General features: G+C 38.1%; 1 protein-coding gene across 1 annotated transcript in view; it reads left to right on the forward strand.

Moving 5' to 3' along the window:
- The first annotated feature begins 632 nt into the window (after positions 1-632).
- NUP54 (nucleoporin 54) overlaps positions 633-18,437 on the forward strand; it is a 31,345-nt gene continuing 13,540 nt past the window's right edge. The window contains exons 1-7 of the mRNA XM_047856836.1: positions 633-787; positions 4,406-4,489; positions 4,581-4,727; positions 13,443-13,669; positions 15,437-15,624; positions 16,375-16,571; positions 18,200-18,254. Of these exons, the coding sequence (XP_047712792.1) occupies positions 721-787; positions 4,406-4,489; positions 4,581-4,727; positions 13,443-13,669; positions 15,437-15,624; positions 16,375-16,571; positions 18,200-18,254 (965 nt within the window). The 5' untranslated portion in view covers positions 633-720. The remainder of the gene's footprint in view (positions 788-4,405; positions 4,490-4,580; positions 4,728-13,442; positions 13,670-15,436; positions 15,625-16,374; positions 16,572-18,199; positions 18,255-18,437) is intronic.

Raw genomic sequence — 18,437 nt, forward strand, 5'->3', positions numbered from 1 at the left:
ACAGGTATACAAGCACATGGATTTCAGAATCAAATAATTCTCTCAGGTTTGTTACTAAAAAAAAAAAGTAAATAGACATCATTCTCAAAGGCACCTCTGTTAGGTTTTTTGTTTTGTTTTTAATTTACCTCCATGACTAGGTAACAAGCTGCTTCAGTAATTTTCATGAGTTTTAGCATTATCCATTGACCCTACACTACGGAGATGAGGATTTGGCCTACCTATCCAGTACTCATTACACAGTCGCATTCATCCCCACGCACATCTTTTTTTTTTTTTTTTTTTGAGCGACAGTGCCCGGCGCGCCTGTGAAAAGGGGAGGGGCAGAGAGTGGAGTGCAGAGGCCCCGAAGCGGTCTCTGCGCACCCATCAGAGAGCCCAATGCGGAGCCCGAACTCACGAACCCAACTGCTTGTTAACCCACACCTTTTCCAAGCCTTTCCGGGCTTTCAGGCGCCAAGCAGCCGCTAATTTGCCAGCATTTCCTCTCAGTTGTGACGCTCCACGCCACGTGAGGCCGCTAAGCCCCCGGAAGCTGGCGGGCCGGGGGGCGTTCCCCCTCCAATCACCGCCTCCTGCGCCTTGCCTGCGCTCCGGTCTCTTTGGCTGGGCCAGAAAAGAGGCGGGACTCCGTTATCCGAGGGCAGTTTCCCGCCGGACCGAAAAGCCGAGAGCACCTAGTGTCGCGGGAGCAGTGCTTTGGTCCCCTGCTCCCGCGACATGGCCTTCAACTTTGGGGCTCCCTCGGGCACCTCTGGCACCGCTGCAGCCACCGCGGCCCCCGCGGGTAAGTGATCCTCCCAGACCTTCTCCCGGGGAGAAAGGGAGGCCTCTGGTCAGCCCCCTCGGTCCGAGACTCTCCAGTCCGGCGAACCTGGGGTCTCTTGGCCACTTGGAGACTTTAGGTGCCTGGGAAAAGGGCGGGCTGCGGCAGAGCGGGCCCAGGGGGCTCCTGAGGAGGCCGCTACGGAACTTGAGGCCCAGCCTGTGGCTCCCACGCCGTGCGTGGATCCCTGCAGTCCCCTGTCCTCCTAGGGTTCGCTTCCCGCCGCCGGCGAGTCGGACTCGGAGAGACTGGAGGGCGGCTCCTCTTTCCCATTGCCGGAGACCCGCCCTGCCCTCCCCACCTCAGCCTCCCGGACCCGCGGGAATCCCTGCTTAGCTCCCGCTGCTGGGCTTGGTGAGGTTAGGGCTGGGGACTCCGGGGCGGTGCCCTGCGGCTCCTTTGGTCCTGGCCCCTTTGGTCCTTGCTGCGGGACTTCACGCTCCTGCTCCTTCCTCCTGTCCCCACCTCCTCCGCTTTCTTAACTCGTTTGGAGCTAAATCAAGGTTTGTCTTTGCTCACTTCTGTGAAACCTGCTGACTCTTCTAATCCTCTTGCTTTCTTTTCTTTTTCTTCTTTCCCATTTTAAAATTTTGTTTCTTTGCCTACACGCCTATCAGGATTTGGTGGGCTTGAGACTGCCAACTCCACCGCCAGTGGGTTTAATTTTGGGGGTTTCGGATTAACTGCTAATCCTGCAGTGAACTTTAATATTGGCAATTTCGGTGTTTCTACTACCTCGGCGACTCCGTTCAATTTTGGTAACAGTCTGGCAAGTGCAGGTAGATACTGCGGGTCGTATGTGTAACGAATGTTGGGAGCCGGAGTCCAAGAATATTTTGTGGTTCCTAGTTTGGGAAAGAACACTGGCCTGCCTAATGAGGAAAGGAAATTCACTTTCTAGTGTGGAATCAAAAACATTTGTATCCAGTTTTGACTGCCTTAAAAGATTCGGTTTTAGGAAGTCTTGCAAGTTATAATGTTCCTTTTTTAAGCTTGCATTTAATTAAACACAATATACCTTCCAAGTGATGAAAAGTTCGAATGGATTATTATTTTGAGTAGATTATGTTTTCCAAATTATTACGTATCTCTTCCAAAATAAAAGCTCAGCAGTCAGGCTCGTTTTTCTGGGATTCTTGGACTCCTGCAGTCATTTTTTTTTTTTTTTTCATTTTTCCTGCATCTTTCATTGGAATTTCATTTGATTGTCCTTGTGTTTCCCAAGAGAAACAAGTCTTATACGAACAGCAGTAACTTGCCTTGTTTTTTATGGTGTGTAACAACAATAATGTATTTCTTTGGTCAACTCCAGATTAGGACACATTTCTATAAGATTTGTAGTTATGGAAACAGCCCCCAATTTTTTACTGGATGTTTTGAGAAATGATCAGAGCAATTTATTGTCAAGTAGCATTGAGTTCAAGTAGGTAGGCTAGACATATTTGCATTCAAAGAGATAATTAGGAAGATTTTAGTGTCTATGTGGATTGAAGCTCGGAAATTTGCAAAACACAAACTATAATGTGTGTATATGTGTATATAAATTTAAAATAGGTCTATGTGTCCGTTACATACAGTCACCCTATAGAATAGTCTTGTTCCTCTGCTGCTCGTATATGAATTTCTTGTCCATATTCTCTTACATTATGCCACTTATGCCCGTGCCAATTATATGCATTTGGTAAACATTATTATTTATTCTCTAAAATTTACTTGGGAAGTCTGGTGTTTGTGCAGTATTTGTTAGCACAATGCGAAAATCATCTTGGCATCTGGTTTGAAACCTTTTGAAGAATACTTGAAACCTTGAATTCCAAAGATAAAATAATCCATTATTAAATGATCATGTATCACTGCCATTTGGTATGTTTACTTTTCCCTGTTTGCTTAAAATTGGCACTGGGTAAAACAGCAATATTATTTTGAAATTTGTGTTTCTGAACAAAGCCACCCAGCTTGTAATTCAACAACAGTAAATAAACTTGTTGGTATTTGCTTGATTTCATGTTCATTTGGAGTTACCACTGTTAAGTGTTAAGTTGTGATAATATAACTGTATTTTAACTACTTTATATATATGTTCATTAACTGAATCTTCAGCAAAGGGATAGAAACCCTTGTTTATTTTGTATCTTTGCAGATCCACTATTACGAATAAACATTTTTGGTATTTTGAAACATGATAAGATGCTAATATTTTTATTGTGTAGCCAATCCAGAATATATCATAGTTTTTCTATGGAAGTGAAGAATAATGAAAAAGATTGAGAACAGTGTTCTGTACTTTAGGTGATTTTTATCAAAATGTTTATAGTTTGCAATACTACAGTAGAACCTACCTGGTTATGGCTGCAACATGCAGTCTATTTGTGAGTAATTTTCCAAATTAAAATTATATGATATCAAAAGGATTGGGTTTTTTCCTTATATCTTTTATATAACATGAGTCCCTGTCTCTTATACTAGAAATATATGAGATTAAAAATTAGAATTCCAGAAAACCTGTGGCATAACTCCGAGATCACTAATGGTTCAAATATTTTTCTTAAAAGTCTTTTTGGTATCACCTTGGTAATCAGGGAAAGACTGACAATAAGGGAAAAAACATAAAACAATTTTAGCTCGTCTGTATTCCATTCCATCCATATGTCAAGTTACATATGGTTAAGATTAGTTTCATCTCTAAACTTAAATCTAAAAATGAAATTTGTAGATCTGTTAGTTGCCAACTTGGTCCAGAGGGCTGTGCTAGTTCTCTCTTTCCCTAGTTTTTCCCCCTTCACTCTTCCTTCAAGAAACACATTCTTGTTGTAGGGAGGTCAGTATGTTTCCTTGGGAAAGTTGGTAAATTTTCATGAAGCCTAAGTAGAAAGGAAGCTAAAATAGAACCTAAGTTAATTCACCAAAGCCAAAGTTTCAAACTGGCACCACAGTCTGCTAATATGATTTGTTTAGCACGCTACTTTAAAAATATTTGAATTCGTTCCAAAAAATTAATTAGTTAATTAGGGTCTAAAATTCTGTAAATTTCACAGAGAAAATCTAGATCTTCGGGTTTTGGGGGGGGGGGGAGTGGGAATAAACAACATTACTACCTTTCTCCTGTGGCAGTATTCTGCTTGAATTTAGAAACTGCTTCCATTTTTAAAAACTGTTCACATTGAACAGTTCTACCAGTCAGTAAACACCTGGTCTATTTCACTTATTAATGTTATCAGCCTAAATCTTACAGGCATTTGAATTTGCAACTCCTGCTCTAAAAGTATATACATAGTCATTTTAGAGTTTGTTAAGCATGCTAGTAGGCTTAACATGTTTTCTCAGCTGTGACTTAAGGGTATGTTGAAGAGTATGTATTGCATTGTGCTATTTCTGTTTTAAATACTTAGTCACTTCTTGCAACATTTGACTTCTTGATTAGTAGTATAGTTTTTTAAAAATTGAAGTTGAAAGTAGAAGAAGGAAAAATTAGATCAATAGATTTTGTCTCTATATGTGGCAACGACATAAAATAATTTGAAAAATAAATGTATGTAATATAAAAGATTCTGTCTGTTTTATTTATCCTTTTTTAATTAGTTGGGTTTGGAGGATTTGGGACAACATCTACAACAGCTGGTTCTGCATTCAGCTTTTCTGCTCCAGCTAACACAGGCACTACTGGTAAGAGGACATCGTACGCCATTTGTAGAAATGAATGAGCTAGAGCTTGTTTTTTTGGTTAACTTATGCAATTTTAATTGTTCCTTCAAAGGACTCTTCGGTGGTACTCAGAACAAAGGGTTTGGATTTGGTACTGGTTTTGGCACAACAACTGGAAGTAGTACTGGTTTAGGTACTGGTTTGGGAACTGGACTGGGATTTGGAGGATTTAATACACAGCAGCAGCAACAGCAAACCAGTAAGTATAAGGGGCCTTTATCTTACTTTATATGACTTTATATGTAAAACTGTAAGATATAGCTGACATCGAGTGCACTGTTCAAAACACTTTAATGATACCTTTTTTTTTTTTGAAAATTTATCAGTATGTTCCACAAGATTCCAAAAGCTACTTCTCATGCCAATATATAATAGCAACTGGGGAGAAGACTGATTAGCAGGATGAGGATTATAAAACTTCTGTGTTTAGTAACAGTCTATGCAAATTTTTGTTGCTGAAAGTAACACAAAAGTAAATCTGCATAAAAGTACAGCATAATGAATTGTATATATAATAAGGTGAACACCCTTGGAACCAGTACCTAAGTCAGGAGGTGGCCCCTGGCCAACCACTTGAGAAGCCCTCTACATTGCCCTCCCAGTCATTTCCCAATCAGAGGAACTATAGTCCTGTCTTTCATGGTGATCTGTTCTTTACTTTTCTTTACAGTTTTGTCACGTAAGTGTGTAAACAGTATTGTTTAGTTTTATGTGTCTTAAATCTGTGTAAGTTCCCCTGTTAGCCCTCCCCCCTTTTTTTTCTTTTTCCTATTTGTTAAATCAGACCATTTTTCCTGTAGAGTTTTTCGAGTCAGGACTCTACTGGATTGCATTCCTGTGGTATGGTTTAACATATTTCGTTGTTTTCTGTGTTTTTTGTAAATTGGGTTGGATATAGTCACTTATGTATGTTGATAGTTGTTTTTTGTTTGGTTTCAAGACTACTTTATGGATAGTGTTGTATTCCTTTTTTTTAATGTTTATTTGTTTCAAGAGAGAGAGTGAGCAGGTGATGGCCAGAGAGAGATAGAGAATCCCAAGCAGGCTCCACACTGTCAGTGTGTAGGGCTCGATCCCACAACCATGAGATCATGACCTGAGAAAAACCAACAGTTGTATGCTTAAACCGACTGAGCCACCCAGGCACTCCAGTAGTGTTGTATACTTTATCAAGAGGTATATAATGTCTCTCTTTTTCATTGCATAAGCAGCAGCCATCCGTTAATTCATTAGGGGTTGCAAAATGGTATTTATTCCAACTCTATGATTCCTTTTCCGTTTATTTGTTGGAATACTTTAATAACAAGAAACTTTATCCACTATTTGGTTCATCCTTTCCCATATTTATTATTAGTTTTCAAAATAAAGAGTTGGTTCCCTATCATTCTCTAAAGGAAACCAATTAATTTTTCTTATAATGTTAGGAACTTAAATATTTCAGCTACCTATATTTGTATTTTTTAATCTGTTGCAGTTATTATCCTTATTGATGCTTAAATGTTGCATCTTTGGCCAAAGATGCAAGCCTCTTCAGACTGGCTCAAGTCCTTTGACACAACGTAGAGTTAGTCTTTTATTTATTTGTTTTTTAAAGTTTATTTATTTATTTTGAGAGAGAATGGTGAGGAGGGGCAGAGAGAGGGAGAGAGAGCGAGAATCCCAAGCAGGCTCTCCACTGTCAGCACAGAGCCCAATGCGGGGCTTGAACCCATGAACCATGAGATCATGACCTGACCCAAAATCAAGAGTTGGATGCTTAACCGACTAAGCCACCCACGCGTCCCTAGAATTGGTTTTTGATAGCTTCCTTACTATCTGGTATGGCAGTGTGTTCCAGGGTTCTCTTGTATGGGCTAATTTATTTAATTCTCACGAGAATCCTATGAAATGGTACTCATGGTATTTCCATTTTATAGGTGAAGAGGGATTGTGACTTTTCCATATACCTCCCAGGAAGTAGTATAGAAACACGAATGCGAGTTTTTTGACTTCCTACGTAATGCTCTTTTCACTTTTCCAGTCTTCTACCTCTTAAATCACTTTTGCTTCCCTTTTCTTAGGTAACTTGATTGATTGGCTAAAATTCATCCTACTAAAGTTATTCAAGATTAGTAGTTATTAAACATAAATTTAAGGAATTGTGTAGCCAAAAGGACGAAGATAATAATAGTCTCAGAATTCTTTCTAGTATTCTAATCATTCCTCTTTTCTGTTATCTTCCTGCAAAAATAGAAAGTTTGTTGGAAATCCAAGTACTTTGGGAGAAGAAAGGGAAAGTGAAGTTTTTTTCTTTTGAAATTTTCTTTAAAATAATCTCTCTCCAACTATCCGTTACTGTAGTTAAACTTGCTTTGGTTAGGAAAAATGGGAAGTTGAATTTGGTGCTATTCATTTGTATAATGAAAGGGGCTTATTCAGTTATGTAGCAGCCACTTACTGACTGTATGTTTGTATGTCAGGCATTGGGTATATAAGGTTGAAAGCTACAGTCCCTGCTTATAGTCTACAGGGAGGTAGAATAATGAACATTTAATTAGAATAATAAACTCCAAGTTATAAAAAATACACATATGTTTGAAAGCACTAAAACAGACCCCTACAAGGTACTATAGAATACAGAGGAAGAGCTGAGTCTTGAAAGAATTAGTTGGATAAAGTCAGGAAAGGGTATTCCATGTAGAGGGGTAACTGACAGAAGCATCAGTGTATGGCATAGCATGATGAATTTGGGACCTGCTGTAAGGAGTTTTGAGCTTAATCTGCAAAGATTATGGAGCTGTTGTCTTACTTTTCAAACCCCCGCTTTTATGAGGTGCTTGCTGTCTGGCTGTTCCATCTGAGATGTGTTTATTTTCAGTTACCTGCTGACTTCCTGGACAGTACCTCTTATTCAATGAAAACTTTGGCAACTGGCTCTCAGTTTTGCTTTTCTTCTCAACTTCTGTCTGGGTTATTTAAACATCACATGGCTATATACTGAGATAGCCATGCCATCTAACTTTTATTCCAGAGACTTCTAACATTTCACTTAAACCATAATTTTTACCCTGGACCTTGGCAACATCTGAAAATGTTCAGAATCACTAATGTGAACATCCCACAACCTATTCTTTTAGCCTGCCTTTTTAACTACTTCCAGTGTAGCTATTCCTAGACCTCATTAGGACCTTTAGACAGTGACATTTTCATTTAGACCATTTTCTATTCTTCCATCAGCTTCTTGTCTATACTCTCTAATTAGCTTAGATTCCATAGCCTGCCATTTCAGTCACTGATTGTCAGTATGCTAAACTTCTTCGTCATTGTATTATGTGCCTGAGGGGGAAAAAAATCCAAGCTGGTGTAAGCCCAACTGTGTGTCTAGATACTGCTTGAGAAAATCACATAATACAAAGGATTAAATAGTATCTCTAAATTCTTTTTTTTTTTTTAACATGTTGTTTTATTTTTTGAGAAACAGAGAGACCATGAGCAAGGAAGGGACAGAGAAAGAGGGAGACACAGAATCCAAAGCAGGCTCTAGGCTATAAGCTGTCAGCACAGAGCCCGATGCGGGGCTTGAACCCATGAACGCAAGTTTGTGACCTGAGCTGAAGTCAGACGCTCAATCGACTGAGCCGCCCAGGCTCCCCGTTAATTTTTTTTTAATGTTTGTTTAATTTTGAGAGAAAGAGAGCGCAAGCAGGAGAGGGGCAGAGAGAGGAGATACAGAATCCCAAAGCAGGCTCCAGGCTCTGAGCTGTCAGCATAGAGCCCAATGTGGGACTAGAACTCAGGAACCATGAGATCATGATCTCTGCTGAAGTTGGACACTTAACCGACTGAGCCACCCAGGCGCCCCAGTACCACTAAATTCCTAATCGCTGACCTAAGTTGGGGCCTCAGCACTGTCTGGTAATTCTGCGAAGTTTCTATTTTGTTTTTATGTTTATTTATTTTGAGACAGAGAGAGCACACACGCAAGCGGGGGAAAGGCTAAAAGAGTCTGAGGCAGGCTCTGCATTGACAGCACAGAGCCCAACATGGAGCTCATCTCATCAACTATGAGATCATGACCTGAACCGAAATCCAGAGTCCAACATTAACCAACTGAGCCACTGAAGCGCCCCAGATTGCTGAAGTATTTTAAAGCAAATCCCAATACGTCCCCTCACTGTCAATTTACTATGCTTCTCTCTTTAAAAATATGGGCATCACTCCAACTTGCTATTAATAATTCCTTGGTATCCTCTAATACCTAGTTCTTAATCACATTTCCATTTATGTTTCATTGAAGTTTTCTTCAGCTGGTTTACTCAAATAGTGATCCAAACAAGGTCTCCACATTTATTTTCTTGTTGTGTCTCAAGTTTCTTTTTAGTATAGAGTGTTCCCTTGCTCCTTTTTACCCCCTTCATGAATTGTTGGAGAAACTGGGCCACTTGTCCTATGAAATGTCCCCCATTCTAGATTTGTATCCTTGTAGTATCATTTAACTTTATCCCCCACTTTTCTGGTTAATGAAGTTAGCTTTAGTACTTTATATTCAAGTTTGATTTTTTGGCACAGATACTTTGCCAGTTGTGCTACGTGCTTCATACTATATCACATTGAAAGTTTTTTCCCTCTTTTGGTGATGCTAAGATTGATCTTTGGGTTCAGGTGGTGACAGCCAATCTGTCTTGTAAAGTTCCTCATCAGTCTTTAACCTAATGGTTTCATTCATTGGTGATCATTGCCTCAGTCAGTTATTTTATTAGGAGTTGCAAAATGGTGATCTCCCATTTCTGCCCTCCCTTCCACACTAAAATTCTTCTGTGAAACAAAGGTTTTCTCCCCCCAGGTGACTGTTTGGTCACCCTGAAATAGAATTTGTATAGGAAGAGTAGGCTAAAAATTTTTTCTTTAATTTTTTTTATTTTAGAGAGAGAGTGCGAGCGGAGGGGAAGGGCAGAGGGAGAGTGGAGGAGAATCTTAAGCAGGCTACACGCTCAGTGCAGAGTCCAACACAGGGCTGTATCCCATGACCTGAGCTGAAATCAAGAGTCAGATGTCCAGCTGACTGAGCCACCTAGGCGCCCCTAAAAATTCTTTTCAATTGACAGTTTTTATAAGAAGTTGTTGTTGGCCTGATTATTTCCAGTGGTGTCCAAGGAATTGAATTTTAAGTTTTTGATCTTTACTTTTAAAAACTGTAATTTTGAGGGGCGCCTGGGTGGCGCAGTCGGTTAAGCGTCCGACTTCAGCCAGGTCACGATCTCGCGGTCCGTGAGTTCGAGCCCCGCGTCAGGCTCTGGGCTGATGGCTCAGAGCCTGGAGCCTGTTTCCGATTCTGTGTCTCCCTCTCTCTCTGCCCCTCCCCCGTTCATGCTCTGTCTCTCTCTGTCCCAAAAAAAAAAAAAAAAAAAAAAAAAAAAAAAAAATTAAAAAAAAAAACTGTAATTTTGAATGCATGAGTTTTCATAAATTGACTGTGCTTGAGTTGGTTGCATTCATTATCCTTTTTGATGCTCAAATTATCACAGTTTTGGTCAATATGAGCCCTTGAACAATACCCTGGTCTGTTATTTCTTACCTTATTGTTTAGTACTCCTTATTGCTTCCACTGGTTCATCTTCCCCCTCCTTATTGCCAGAGGTTTGCACATGCTGTTCATCTTTGCCCCTACCTCATGGCTTGGCTGACTGCTTCCTTTAGGCCTTAGTGAAATTCTAATGGAGCAGTCTTCTCTTGTCTCCCTCCTCCCCCACCCGACCCGACTTGATTAGCTCCCTCATTCAGTACTCTCATAGCCTCTGTATTTCTCTAAGGAACTTACCACAATTGTAAGTATTTGTTTGATGTGCTGAGTTTGTTTACCATTCTGTCCTTAGTATTTAGCTCTGTGTCTAACATTTAGGGGATACTCAGTAAATACTTGTTGAATGAGTGAATGAATGTATGTTATCAAAGATAAAACCAGAAGAGACTATGTATTGTGAGGAAATCTAAGGGAGAAGAGCATTTCCTAGGAGGATGTGTGTTCAGTGAAAGTTGAAGATTTTCTTTGGGAGCTAAAGGAACAATCTACAGCATGAGGACCCTGAGAAGGTAGAGAGGTATGAGAGGTCTAATAATGCTAAGGGGTTGAAAAGAATGTATTGAACTTTATAATTTGAGTTCCTAAGTGCCTTTCAGCGAGTGAACTCTGAGTAGACTAGTGTGGTTGTAATCTAGTGTGAAATGTAAAAAGGCAGCTAAATGAATCAGTACAGATCATAGTTTATCTCATTTAAAAGTTGAGGAGATTGGGGCGCCTGGGTGGCTCAGTCGGTTAAGCGGCCGACTTCGGCTCAGGTCATGATCTCGTGGTCCGTGAGTTCGAGCCCCACATTGGGCTCTGTGCTGACAGCTCAGAGCCTGGAGCCTGTTTCAGATTCTGTGTCTCCCTCTCTCTGACCCTCCCCCGTTCATGCTCTGTCTCTCCCTGTCTCAAAAATAATAAATAAACGTTAAAAAAAAAAAAAAAAGTTGAGATAAAACCTAGGAATTTCTTAGCCAAGGCTACAATAAATACAATAAATATTGAGCTTATAATACCAGGATTCAAGTCTTGTGGCTTCTAGTCCAGTTCTTTACAGTGTTTATATGTGCCCATTTGGGAATTTATACTATTCATCTAGGGGGGTAATAGTAGCCCCTCTCTAGCCCTGTAGAAGCCCCAGTGACCATATGGTACTTAAAATCTTTAGACCTGAAAGAAACTTAACTATCATCTAACATAGTGGCCCTAAAACTCAGATCATTTTGGTAATATTTTCATGATTTTTCTCTTACCTACTTACCATTTCTCTTACCTAATTACCATAAAGAATTTTCTTTAGGGGCATCTGGGTGGATAAGTTGGTTAAGTGCCCGACTTCGACTCAGGTCATGATCTCACGGTTCGTGAGTTCGAGTCCCGTGTTGGGCTCGCTGCTGTCAGCACAGAGCCTGATGTAGGGCTCAAACTCACAAATTGTGAGATTATGACCTGAGCCTAAACCAAGAGTTGGATGCTCACCCAACTGAGCCACCCAGACTAGGTGCTCCTAGACTTGTTCTTTGATAGAAAGTGAGATAAGCAGATGTGAGGCATTAAAGGCATACTGGCACCCAACCTAGACTTTTTAAAACGTATTATGAGAACAGAGAAAGATACCATATGTTTTCACTCTTATGTGGATCCTGAGAAACTTAACAGAAACTCATGGGGGAGGGGAAGGAAAAAAAAAAGAGGTTAGAGTAGGAGAGAGCCAAAGCATAAGAGACTCTTAAAAACTGAGAACAAACTGAGGGTTGAAGAGGGGTGGGAGGGAGGGGAAGGTGGGTGATGGGTATTGAGGAGGGCACCTTTTGGGATGAGCACTGGGTGTTGTATGGAAATCAATTTGACAATAAATTTCATATATTGAAAAAAAATTAATAAAAAGGAAAAGTAAATATAGGGCAAGCAACAATCTTTGCCACATCTAGTGCCTAGTGGTGAGCATATTATGGACACTCAATAAATTCTTTTTGATTGATTAAAAAAAATAAATAAAATGTATTATGAGATAATTAAAAGATATTTTTTTGTTAGGTGAATTAGTCCATTTAGTGACTCAGCTGTTGCCTGATAGCTATAATTTCATGTTCTGGGGATATTTGTCTCCCACTTTGGAAATATTGATCTGATCTAACAACTTCACCCATTTTGTTGGAGAAATTGGAGCCCAGAGAGGTTAAGTGACTTACCCAAAGCTATACAACCTGCTAAAGCTTTAAAACAAAAAAAATTTTTTTTAAGTTTTTTAATTTATTCTGAGAGAGAGCACATGAGCAGGGGAGTGACAGAGGAGACGGGAGAGAATCCCAAGCAGGCCCTGCACTTGACAGTGCATAGCCTGATATGGAGCTCAAACTCACAAACCCGTGAGATCTTGACCTGAGCTGAGATCAAGACTCGGACAGTTAACCAACCAACTGAGCCACCCAGGCGCCCCATGACCTGTTAAAGCTTTTAGTTTAGAATCTTGATGATTAGTTCATTTGTTCTTTTTGTTATATATTTCTTTGTTATGAGAGAAGGAAAAGTGATTGTTAAGTTGATACTGATAAAACACTGATATAATGATTCTTGCTGCTTGTTTCCTCCAATTTGTGTTTATTATACACATTTAATAGCAATAAAGGTTTAAAAAACAATTCCACAACTTCACAAACTTTACTTTTCCATTTCATATCCGTATGCATTCTTTCTTTTTCTTTCTTTTTTTTTTTTTTTTTTTTGGTGTGGGTCTTATATGGATCCACCTTGTATACTGGTAATGGAATTACTTGTATGAAAAAGATAATCATTAGAAAAGCAAGTTAACATTGTAAGGATTGTCCTGGTATATTAGTTTCCTAATGTTGCCATAACAAAGTATCACAGACTTAGTGGCTTAAAACAACACAGATTTATTAGCTACAGTTCTAGAGATCAGAGATTGAGAAATGGGTTTCATTGGCCTAAAATCAAGGTGGTGGTAAGGCAATTTATATACATAAACCCTGTGTTACTTCTTCAGGCTCCAGGGGAGTATCCATCCCCTTGCCTTGTCCAGCTTCTAGTCTTTCTCTCCATTTCTTGGCTTATAGTCCCTTCCTCCATCTTCAGACCTCACTTTGACTCTGACCTCACATTTCCCTCTTTAGAACCTTCATGATTGTGTTGAGCCCACTCTGATAATCTGGGATAATCTCAACTCAGTCTCTAAATTTAATCACATCTGCAAAGTTTCTTTTGCTGTGTTAAGGTAACATAGGTTCTGGGGATTAGGATGTGGACATTGTGGGAGTGGGGGAGGTTGTGGGGGGTATTATTCTGCCTACCATATCTAGGTTCTGAATTGATTTTTTCTCTTGAAATACTAATTATGGGGTGCACTTTTAGCATTAGGTGGTCTCTTCAGTCAGCCTACACAAGCTCCTACCCAGTCCAACCAACTGATAAATACTGCAAGTGCTCTTTCTGCTCCAACACTGTTGGGAGATGAGAGGGATGCTATTTTGGCAAAATGGAATCAGCTGCAGGCCTTTTGGGGAACAGGAAAAGGATATTTCAACAACAACATTCCACCAGTGGAATTCACACAAGAAAATCCCTTTTGCCGATTTAAGGTATTAGTACTTCTTTTGATCCTTACTTGAAGAGTGTGTGTAAGAGAATGTAGTGTTTGGATTAAAATAATACCAAGAAAACAATTGCTTGGTTTTTAGCACTCCTTGAACACGGTACAGTTATGCTTTTGCTTTAAAAATATAGAAGTTATTAAAATGAAGTGATTTCTTACATATATGTGATTGAAGGTGACCAGAATATGACTGAAGGAAGGTGTGATTAGAATGTAACTTAAAACTGAGGAAAAAGTGTTAACAGAAGGGGAGTGGTCTGCTTGGCATCTATAAAGGGGAGACCCAAAATTAGAATTTAGTGGTATTCATCCAACACTGTCCAGGAAAGTACACCCTAACCAGCAGACAGAAGTAGATGTTCTGTTTGGCATGTATAATTCTCTTGGCACTATTACAGCTGGATGCTAAAGCCATTGAAACAGTGTAGTCTATTTTCTTTCTGATTCCTTGCCTACCAAACAACCTTTTCATTTGAATTTAACTTCTCAGAGATTCTGTTTCATCAGCTAGTGAGAGTATTTAGGTCAACTTGATGGTGTATTTTTCATAACAAATTAATGTATTGCAATCCAGCTTATACTTCAGCCACTTTGGCAAAAAACCAAACAAACCCACTTTTTGCTGCCTATGTCAATCACTAATCAATATGTACATAAGCCCTTGTTTGGAGCTGCAAGGCTGAGGATCAGACCCTTTGAACATGGTTAAACAACAAAAAGTGACTAGCATACCTTATTAAAGAACATCTCTTTATCTCATCACTTTAACAAAAAGTTTTTGAGTGTTTATAGTTGAAATTTTAATACTTTTCTTTAGAGAGATCTATACAGTGGACATTTTTTTAAATCTGACGTATAACATACATACGGTAAAATGCAAACTAGTGTAGAATGAATTTAAATTAAAAAAAATTTTTTTTAGTGTTTATTTTTATTTTTGAGAGAGAGACAGAGCATGAGCAAGGGAGGGGCAGATAGAGAGGGAGAAACAGAATCCGAAGCAGGCTCCAGGCTCCAAGCTGCCAGCACAGACCCTAACGTGGGGCACGAACCCGTGAACCTCGAGAACATGACCTGAGCCAAAGTCAGATGCTTAACCAACTGAGCCCCATTTTTAAATTATTTTTTTAGAGTTGCATAAGTGGTGACCAAAGAGAAGACTTCTATCTAAAAGAGTGCTTAGAAAGCCATGGTTTGTCATATTTAATATTATATTAAAAACTAACATGCTTCATAAAGTTTTGTATTACATGAAACTATAAAATGAGGTAGATAGTCCTTATAATATTTTTAAATTTGACAGTGTTATTCTACTTTAGAAGTATTTATATTCAGGAAGTCATTTTTTTATATATCTAAAACTTAGTTTAAGATCCTGTAAGTATATAGTAAAATAAATTAGATCTTGGTCCATGACTTTTGCAGTTACTTTTACAGTTACATGCAGAATTGTTTCATCAGAGTTCAGAAACACCCAACGATAACAAATATCAAAGTTTTTCAGAGGAGAAAGCTATTTGGTTACTCTGTTGGAGAGGAAATTTAAATTTCACTTTAAGTTTATATTTTTGGTTAAAATAGTTTCTTTTCATAATTGTGTGATGCTATAGGGCACAGAGTGGTGGGAAGAATCATTATTTCCTTCTTTAGCAGACATTAAGCTGTTTTCCTTGTTTAGGCAGATATTTAAGATATTAAATTTCTGATTTAAAATCTACATATTTTTGATAGTGTTTATTTTGTCATTCTACAGGCAGTAGGTTATAGTTGTATGCCCAATAATAAAGACGAAGATGGGCTAGTGGTTTTAGTTTTCAACAAAAAAGAAACAGATATTCGAAGCCAGCAACAGCAGTTGGTAGAATCATTGCATAAAGTTTTGGGAGGAAACCAGACCCTTACTGTAAATGTAGAGGGTATTAAAACACTGCCAGATGATCAGTAAGTATACATTAAATGTACTGTTTATTTCTGTGTGCCTGGGTCCAGAAAGAGTGATCAACAGTGTTTTTGTTGATAAAACGCAAATTAAATCTTAGAGCAGAATGTTATTTCTCAGCTAGTGACCATTCAGTATTGACAGCAACATTTGTTTAAAAACTTTTTTCTTAATCTTGGAGTTCTTAACCCACAGGATGCTAATAATTCCTTAGATTTTCCATTCAGAAACAGGAAGAAACATTAATCATGGCTGTATGCCCACAAAGATGTTACTGGAAAGTGTGATTACTATTCATGTCCATTCATGGCTAAATATGACTGACTTCCTTTCCCTTTTCTTCTATATAATTTTCATACTTAGTGGCGAAAACAATTACTTGAGGATATTTTGGGTTAGAAGAATTATTATCAGTGAGATATAATAACTGAGATCAGATAAGCTTCAACAGAATCTCCAAAGTACTTCTCAATTCTGGAAGATATAGGACTTTGCAGCTAAGCAAACCTTTTACAAATATAGGTCTGTCTCATTTTAACTTTATCATTTAGGTTAATTTAGAGGTGAACTTGTGAAGTAAGGGTTCTTTATTTTCCAAGATTTAAGAAAATGCTATTTTAATTCTCTTGTAAAACAACGATCTTTGAATTCAAGTAGCACATAAATGCTAAAATTTCTAAAATCACATGCTGTAGTGATATTTGGAGCTATGAGTTGTGTGCTGTTTTATAACTTAATTATTTTTCCCCCAGGACGGAAGTTGTCATTTATGTTGTTGAGCGTTCTCCAAATGGTACTTCAAGAAGAGTTCCAGCTACAACACTATATGCCCATTTTGAACAAACTAATATAAAAACACAGTTGCAGCAACTTGGTGTAACCCTTTCTATGACTAGAACAGAACTTTCTCCAGCACAGATCAAACAACTTTTACAGAATCCTCCTGCTGGTATGTTTTAGAATCACAAGAGTTGAGGAAATGATAGATTTAGAAATATATATGCTTCCTCTATTTTGGGCGATAGTAGTTGGTTATTAATAAAATCAGTATGTATCATGTCTGCTATTTTCGGACATAGTTTTGAATGTTTTCATTGTACTAATTCATTGTCGCTTAGCTTTTTTTTTTTTTTATCATGGTTAATGTGTTTGTTAGAAATTTTGGGAAATGTTGAACTAAAGAAAAATAGTCCATAAGCTACCCAAAGGTAATTCACTTTTAGTATTTTTATTTTTTTCTAGCTTATTTGTTGTTCTGAGTATTCAAGTAAAATATGTGTTCTCACCATAAAAAATAGTAGATAGCATAACTAAATTGAGTATATGGCCTATATGACAGATCCTCTTTATCTCCTTTCCACAGAAACAGCTACTATTAATAATTTGTTGTACATGTGTATGTACATGGAAGTGCTAAAGAAAAAAAAAGGGATTCTGCACTGTACATTTACTGCAACTTGCCTTTTCAGTTACAGTATTTCTTAGCACTTTCCATGTTAGTACATGAAAATATTCTTTTTAAAATCTACATGGAATACCACGGATGTACCGTACTTCACTTCTAAGTCATTTCCACCTTTTTTTATGATATTAACATCCTTGTAAATATGTCTTAGAACATGTGGATCTGTATTTTTTTAGAATAGATCCCTGGTAATGAAATTTTTGAGTCAAGATTGTGTATATTTTATGTATTGTTAGATACAAATTGCTCTTCAAAGAAAGTTGTACACATTATAACACAAAGGTGTTTCTTCTCATTTTTCATTTTTCTAATATTTTCTCATTTTGATTTATTTTTGCCTACAGTGGAGGTTGTCAGTCTTTTTAATTTTGCCACTCTGATTGGAAAAACTTAGTACTTACTTTGATTTGTATTTCCCTGATACAGTAAAATTAAAGCTAAGTAAAATTGATTACTAAGTAACAAAGTATGTTTTACTAAGTAAAACATCTTTTTGTATGTTTATTAGCCACGTTTGTATCTTTTATGAATTACCTATTCATGTCCTTTACCCATTTTTTTTTAATGTTTATTTTGAGAGAGTGAGCATGTGTGCAAGTGGGGAATGGGCAGAGAGAGGGGGAGAAAGAGAATCCCAAACAGGCTCCCACTCATAGCCTGGAGCCACTGTGGGGCTCAATCCCACCAACCATAAGATCATGACCTGAGCTAAAATCAAGAGTTGTACGCTCAACTGACTGAGCCACCTGGACACCCCTGCCCATTTTCTGTTAGATGTTTTTGTCTTCCTTTCTGATTTATAGGAACTCTTTCTATATTCTGGAGGGTAATCTATTTTCCTATAGGTTGTAGGTATTTTCTTTCAATCTGTAATATTTTTTTAAGCTTTATCCTACAAATATTTTCATTTTTGTAATGGTTATATTTGAGAGTCATTTTTTATCACAGCTTTTGAGTTTTTTGTCTTACTTTTAGGAAGGCCTTTCCCATACAAATATGAAAATGGAGAATAGTTTTTATTTTTTTGATTTTGGTTTTGTGTTTTTGGTTTTTGTTTTGTTTGTTTTGTTTTGTTTTGTTTTTCCAGAAAAAAATATTTGTCTTTTTGGTAGGTGTTGATCCTATTATTTGGGAACAAGCCAAGGTGGATAACCCTGATTCTGAAAAGTAAGTATATCTTCATCTTGTTTTCATATAAAAACTAGTATTTGCTACTAGGGAAGCCAACAAATGCCAACTATTAATTACAATTCTTACCTTTGAGTTGAATTTCAGTTTCATTGCTTTTTAAAGAATGTTCGCTGGTAAGGCAGTGTAGTGTAGTGTAAACATTGAAATCTGAGTACCAGT

Source organism: Prionailurus viverrinus, chromosome B1, assembly GCF_022837055.1.
Source record: "Prionailurus viverrinus isolate Anna chromosome B1, UM_Priviv_1.0, whole genome shotgun sequence".
Classification (NCBI taxonomy): Eukaryota; Metazoa; Chordata; class Mammalia; order Carnivora; family Felidae; genus Prionailurus; species Prionailurus viverrinus.